Source organism: Triticum aestivum, chromosome 7A (assembly GCF_018294505.1).
Source record: "Triticum aestivum cultivar Chinese Spring chromosome 7A, IWGSC CS RefSeq v2.1, whole genome shotgun sequence".
Lineage (NCBI taxonomy): Eukaryota > Viridiplantae > Streptophyta > Magnoliopsida > Poales > Poaceae > Triticum > Triticum aestivum.
In genome coordinates this window covers 720457943-720464268 of record NC_057812.1, presented here as the reverse complement: position 1 = coordinate 720464268, position 6326 = coordinate 720457943, and the positions used below count along the sequence as shown (strand labels likewise).

The 6326-nt window shown below is 50.4% G+C and overlaps 1 protein-coding gene across 2 annotated transcripts; it reads right to left on the bottom strand.

Annotated features, from left to right (window-relative positions):
- Positions 1-849: 849 nt before the first annotated feature.
- LOC123149686 (aspartyl protease family protein 1) lies at positions 850-3238 on the bottom strand. 2 transcript variants are annotated; one of them, XR_006474809.1, is made up of 5 exons: positions 2078-3238; positions 1570-1958; positions 1407-1478; positions 1009-1305; positions 850-972 (listed from the first exon to the last, which is right to left on the bottom strand). XR_006474809.1 is itself a non-coding variant. In XM_044569394.1 (4 exons), the coding sequence occupies exons 1-4, from the start codon at positions 3004-3006 to the stop codon at positions 1088-1090; spliced, it is 1608 nt and encodes a 535-aa protein (XP_044425329.1). In that variant the 5' UTR covers positions 3007-3238; the 3' UTR covers positions 850-1087. The 2 variants fall into 2 exon arrangements, 1 of the variants encoding a protein (XP_044425329.1); XM_044569394.1 differs by having other exon boundaries at positions 850-1305.
- Between the last annotated feature and the right edge of the window lie 3088 nt (positions 3239-6326).

Sequence of the window (6326 nt, the reverse complement as noted above, 5' to 3'; positions counted from 1 at the left end):
ACATAGTACCATAATAATAAATAGTTTCACAACAAAATAAAAATCACAAAGTTTACAACCAAATTTAAAATGTCACGAATACATCGAAAGAAAATGAACCAATACATCTACTGGTTGCCAAGGTGAGTCTACATGTGCTCAACCAAGTAATCTTGAAGTTGCATATCTGTTTGCCAATCACGCATTTCATGATGAAATTTGATGAATTGTTCAAACGTTATCGGTTCTTGGTGCTCAGGCCCAACAATTTCACCCTGTAGTTGGAACCCTTGGTCATAGATGATGTCATCACGCTCATCCTCCACGATCATGTTATGCATGATCACACAAACAGTCATCACCTCCAAAAGCTTGTCGGTGCTCCATGTCAGTCCAGGGTGTCGAACTATGGCCTATCGAGATTGAAGCACACCAAAAACACGCTCCAGAAGAAAAAATCCAAAAAAAATTGTCTGATAGCGAGCTCAAATGCACCTGTATGAACGGTAAAATCCAAAAAGAAAAATCCGATCTCTTTGTGATAAACATTGATGACTGTTTTACCAGCGTACAATTTTTTTCTGATGGAATGACATTCGTTGAGAACAGGAAAAACATGATCATTTTGGAGCATCAATTTTTTTTCAGACCTCCACAAATGTCATTCCATCACGAAATTTTGCATGCAGATGAAGCACTCATCAATGCTTGTGTTGCCAAAAAATCAGTTTTTATTTAAATTTATTTTACTTTTTTTTGGATTTTACTGCTCACCCGTTTGCATGTGAGTTCGGGACCTGCAGAAGAACACTGTCGAGATTCCTAGATGTCCCCTCAAAAAGAAAAAGGAAAGAGTGACATTTGTACACAGAAGGAGTGCATCTGTATGTTTTTATTCGCATCTGCATGTGACACGCCGCATGTACACATGGGCTTCCTCACTACAAACCAATCAGCAAAACCGAACCTATAAATGATCGACCTAGCTAGTATATGAAAAAAAAAATTCTCAAAAAAAAAAGCTAGTATATGAATCTGTATCAAAATTCTGAATTCGACTACTAATTTGTATGTATGTATGTACACCACTTCTCCCGCGCCGATCATGTCAGACCACGGCCGCGGCGTAAGCCAGCAGGGGAAGCAGCAGCGCCAGGGAGAAGGAGAGGCGGCTGCCGCCTGAGCCGGCCTGCCTCGGCGTCACCGGCACCGCGCCGGGGTACGGCGTCGTCTCGCTCTGCCGCGGCTTGATACGGGTCGTCGGCGACGGCCCCGGAGCCGCGCCGGGGCTCCCGCCGTGGCCCTCTGTCTCCACGTCCTTGTAACCTGCAGTTAATTTAGTTGGGACAATCAACCAATGATCCATATACAGCACAATTCATTCATCAGGTATACATACAATTCATGGAGAATGATTGTGAGCTTACAGTCGAACTCGTGCCAGCCGAGGACGGACCTCTCCCGGTCGAACACCACCTTGAGGCCGGTCATGAAGTTCTCTGCATGTTTTATCGGTGATGAAGTAATCAGCAATCAGCAACGGAACGATGAAGGAATTAACCGAAGAGAACAAGTGTGCAGTGCGCGTACGGCCGATGATGTCGATGGTGATGTCGTTCTTGAGCACGGCGAGGCAGTATCCGACGGCGACCATCTGGCCGTCGCTGGTCTCGCCGGCGATGAGCACGAAGGGGCGGGTGACCGGGAACACGGCCCCGCCCCTGGTGGTCAGGCTCACCTCCGGCACGAACAGCTCCGTCTGCCCGCGGGCCAGCTGGTAGCAGTACTCGAACGGGATGGAGGCGCTGAGGTTGGCCCTCTTCTCGCGCACCTGGGAGTCGAAGCTGGTGGCCAGCTCCGTGTACGCCGGGTCGTTGAGGTACGTGAAGGACGTGCCGGAGTCGACGACGGCGGCGAACTCCGCCGCCAGCTCCTTCCCCTCCACGGTCATCGCCGCCACGCTGATGTTGTACGTCGGGCTGCACGGACAAGAAAAGTCGCCGATCAGTCAACCCTTTTGACTTTTCGGCCTGCACTGACATGTGGGACCCACGTGTCGGTGTCCTGCTAGTGATAGAGCGCCTAATTAACTACTTACTGCGTGTTCCGGACGGTGAAGGGCGTCTCGGCCTGGCCGCGGCGGCCGGCGTCGCCGAAGTTGATGCGGCCGAGGCCGTCGGGGCTGAAGCACATGGAGAAGCTGTCGGAGGCGACGAGGCCGGCGGCGGCCAGCACGCTGGGCACGGACACCTTGTCCATGCCGAGCCCCAGCAGGCCGTCCACGGCGGCGCCGTCCAGGAACGCGCCCGTCTGCACCTGCCCGCACCCGAGCACCACGGGCGCCTTCACCGCCGTCGAAGACGCGCCCCCGGCCTCCTCCCGGCTGAGGTGGAGCACGTCCTCCACCAGCACCCCGGAGGAGGAGGTGTTGGCGGAGACGTACCTCACGGTGTACGGGCAGCTGGTGCTGTTGTTGGCGGCGCACGCGTTGGGCCGCTCGCAGAGCGCGTGCTCGCAGGTCACGGCCTTGCTCGTCGACGACTTGCCCGGGCTGTACGGGCGGAGCTCCGGCCCGCCGCGCAGCTCCGAGGCGTTGGCGATGGGCGCGCACTGCTTGCAGTCGCAGGGCACCCAGAAGAGGTCGCTGCCGGTGTCCAGCGCCACCAGGAACGTCGCGTTGGGCGTGCCCACGGCCACCTCCGCGTAGTGCAGCGACCCCTCCAGCCGGAATGTGAGGTTGCCGCTGGCGAAGTTGAGCAGCCCCTTCGCGTCGCCCTCGGCCAGCCCGCGGCGGGCGAGGTGGGCGCGGTCGTGGCGGGACAGCGCGGCGTAGTACTCCGGCGTGCCCTCGGCCTCGGCCCACCACGCGTGGCCGCGCGCCTCCGCCCACCGCCTCACCACGGGCGAGGACCGGTGGTGCAGGTCGAACCCGATCCCGGAAGACGCCTCGCCGGCAGCAGCGAGCTCCGCGACCACGGCCACGGCCATGGCGACGGTGACGAGCGACAGACAGGTGGAGCGGGCCATGGTGGTGAGCAGAGTAGGCGTGCGGGGACGGCAATAGGACGGAGCACGGTTGGTGCACGGGGCTTAAGAGCAAGAGAGGGGGACGCGCATGGCGGCGAGAAAGTCAAAGTCTTGTGTGGTTTACCCGGCGCGACGTCAACGGTGGGTGGCGGATGGCCGGAGCGGGCAGGGGAGCGGCGACGCGGCTGGACCGGCCGACGTGGCCGAGTCCGGGAACTCCTCAAGTGTTCGACAGTGCCGGCCTGCTTCTTTTTCCATGAGAAGACTTGACTTTTGTTCCTTTGTGGCTTGGGGATGGCCCACATCACCGCGTGACGTCCCTCCATTGTTGTCCGGTTCAGAGCTGTACGTGGTTGGAAGAGTTGACTGAACCTTCCCGGTGCTCTGCTGGGCATACAAATTTAAAGAAAAACGTAGCAGGGCCGTTTCTTTGTTCTGCACAAGAGGCAATGTAAATTTGTTGTGAGCTCGTCGTGGAACGCAGCTGCACACGTACGTACTACGAGTATGCACTAATGGGCAGAGCGAATCTAGCCATGGGAGAGGATAGATAGTACAGTAGATAGAAAGATGAATCGTGTACGAATGTCAACAGGTTGCACGGACAGAGGATATGTAGGTACGGTGCATCCTGGTTCCAGCCAAAAAGAAATGATTTGATCGAATCTAGACAGACGAGTTGACCTTGGAAAACAACGAGGCCCGATCTACTAGGTAGCAAGCCAACAAAATAGTGCAGTATCTAGAGTATATGTAACTATGCGCATAGAGTATACAGCTGCTTGTTGAATGGCTCCTTGATCGGCCAAGTCTCCTGGTCGATGCAGTGCGAGCAGGACAATGGACATTCACCGGCCAAGCACCTGATTTACTCCGGCCTAGTAGGTGCTAGAGAGTAATATGATCTATGAAAAAGAAGCCCCCTCTAGTCTAAAGTATGGCAATACTGTACATAGATGGAACCTGTGTACTCACATAATGTAGTGCATATTAGCATATAGATGGCACCCATAGAGCATGTTTAACTTTGATGCAATCGTTGCGTTTTCTTTTCTAGGGGAAATTGGACTTTTATTCCATTACAATGGGGTTACAATAAAGAGGCACGAAAACAACGATGCATGGCGCATGAAGTAGCCAAACAACAGTACACGCCCTCCCTCTGTCCGGCTATAGAATACCAATTGATGGGCTACCCTATTCCAATCCCGTTTGAGCTTGAGTCCTGATTTCAGCCATCGAGTGACCATAAACTGACTTAGAAAGGTTGTTGTTGGAGAAGATGGCTAGAGCTTATCAAGAGGTTTATTAGACAGTGGTCGACAGCTCAAGCGTTGGAGAGCACCGGAGAGCATGGACCTCAGTTTCCAAAGCATCATTACAAATGCAGAGAACGTGATAGGCAGCAAATGGTACTAGACCATCATGATTTGATCCCTGAAAATCAATCCAGCCGCGGCAGGCCCATCCAAAGGTGCCAAAGAACTACTCCCTCTTTCTCATAATATAAAAGCGTTTTATTCATGTAAAAAACACTCTTATATTATGGGACGGAGGGACTATCAACCAAAACAGGCCAGGTTATATGACTAGTACATTGCTCGTGGAGGGCGCACACTGTTTACACTCGCAGGACACCCTGAAGAAGTTGCTGCCGGTGTCCAACGCCGCAAAGAACGCCGGCCGAAGCGAACGTGCGGCCACGGCACGGCGACGAGCGACGAACAGAGATGTGGCGGGCAGAGCAGGCGTGCAAGGACAACAATAGGAAGAGAGGACACGCATGGCGGCAAGAAAGTCAAAGTCTTATGTGGTTCTCGCGCGACGACGTCAACGGTGGGTGGCAGATGGCCGGAGGGGGAAGGGAAGCGAAACAGCGACGTGGCCGATTACTCGTTACAAACTGAGCTGTTTGTACTAAAAAAGAAGAAGAGAAAATGGATCTAAAGCCTGTTTTTTCCATGACACAGCTTGACTTTGTGTTTTGGCCGGCAGTCTGGGGTGGCCCACATGACAGTGTTATAATAGTGCTACGTACGTCCAGCAGAACGGAAATCTAACGATGCATGACGTAGCTCGACTTTTCTACGAACATTTTATTCATGATGAAGATGCGAAACAGTGTTGCCCGGCTCAGGACCGTAGGTGGTGGAGCGTTCTTTTTTTCCCTATATAAATTAGTTGGTGGAGCGTTCACTAAACCGGGCGCTCTGCTGGGCAAAAGGAACAATACAAAAGATCTCGATCGAGCACTACTCTATGCTTATACTGAAATCTAGTACTCCCTCCGTTCCTAGATATTTGTTTTTCTAGAAATTTCAACAAATGACTACATACGAAATAAAATGAGTAAATCTACACTCTAAAATATATCTATATACATCCCTATGTGATAGTTTATTTAAAATTCCTAAAAAGACAAATATTTGAGACAAGAAAAAGTAAACAAATCGTGTACAAATGTCAACTCGACCTCGGCGGACGTACAGAATATATGCTCCCACTCATTATCCAATAGCTAACTACCGGATAAAGAAAGAGAAACCGATGCATGCAATGGCTGGTGTGTGCATGCAGTTGCTTGATCCTATAATTAAGGGATTATAATTGGGTGCTCGCATTGTAAACCTTCACGTCATACCACATACCTCATCCATACACAATGTCCACGTAGCATATACTCCAAGGGAACTAGCTAGAGAGTACGTAAGTGTGGTAAATGTTCTTTTGTTTCATTTATTCATTTCTAGGAGGTCATATATATTGCTCTTGTAATGTAGTATTTACTTTGTGACGGATAATAGCCTTTCCTCAATGGAGTATATACCAGTTATTTTCTTTTTCAATGGAGTATATACTCCTTCCTTGCGGTAGTCTGTGCACCTTATTTTTTGTGAATGGGATATGTACCACTTATTAATTTTTCAATGGAGTATATACTGGTTCCTTGCGGTGGACTTTGTACCATATTTTTTGTGATGATGAGTATATACCAACATTTTCGATGTAGCATATACCACTTTTTTTGTGTTAAGTTATACCAACGTTTTGGATGGAGCATATACCATATTTTCATGATGCGGCATATACCACTCTACAAACCAGTATAATTATTCAAAAAGAAGTATAAACAGAAAAGAGTTTTTTTGCGTGGGCAGTATAATCTGGGTTAAGTATTGGTTTTGTCCACTCAAATAGTCAAATAACACAAGACTCAAACTGTTTATAGACATCACATCAGAAGCATCAGTGTCGTGTTTCTCTTGGTTTTTGCATGTTTAGTGATGGATCGGTCATACTGAATCAATCGATCTAATCAA

Coding starts and splice junctions, on each gene's coding strand:
- LOC123149686 (XM_044569394.1), bottom strand. CDS start 3,006: ATGGCCCGCTCCACCTGTCTGTCGCTCGTCACCGTCGCCATGGCCGTG. Junction 1,959..2,077: donor TTCACCGTCCGGAACACGCA/GTAAGTAGTTAA, acceptor TTGTCCGTGCAG/CCCGACGTACAACATCAGCG. Junction 1,479..1,569: donor CACCATCGACATCATCGGCC/GTACGCGCACTG, acceptor TAAAACATGCAG/AGAACTTCATGACCGGCCTC.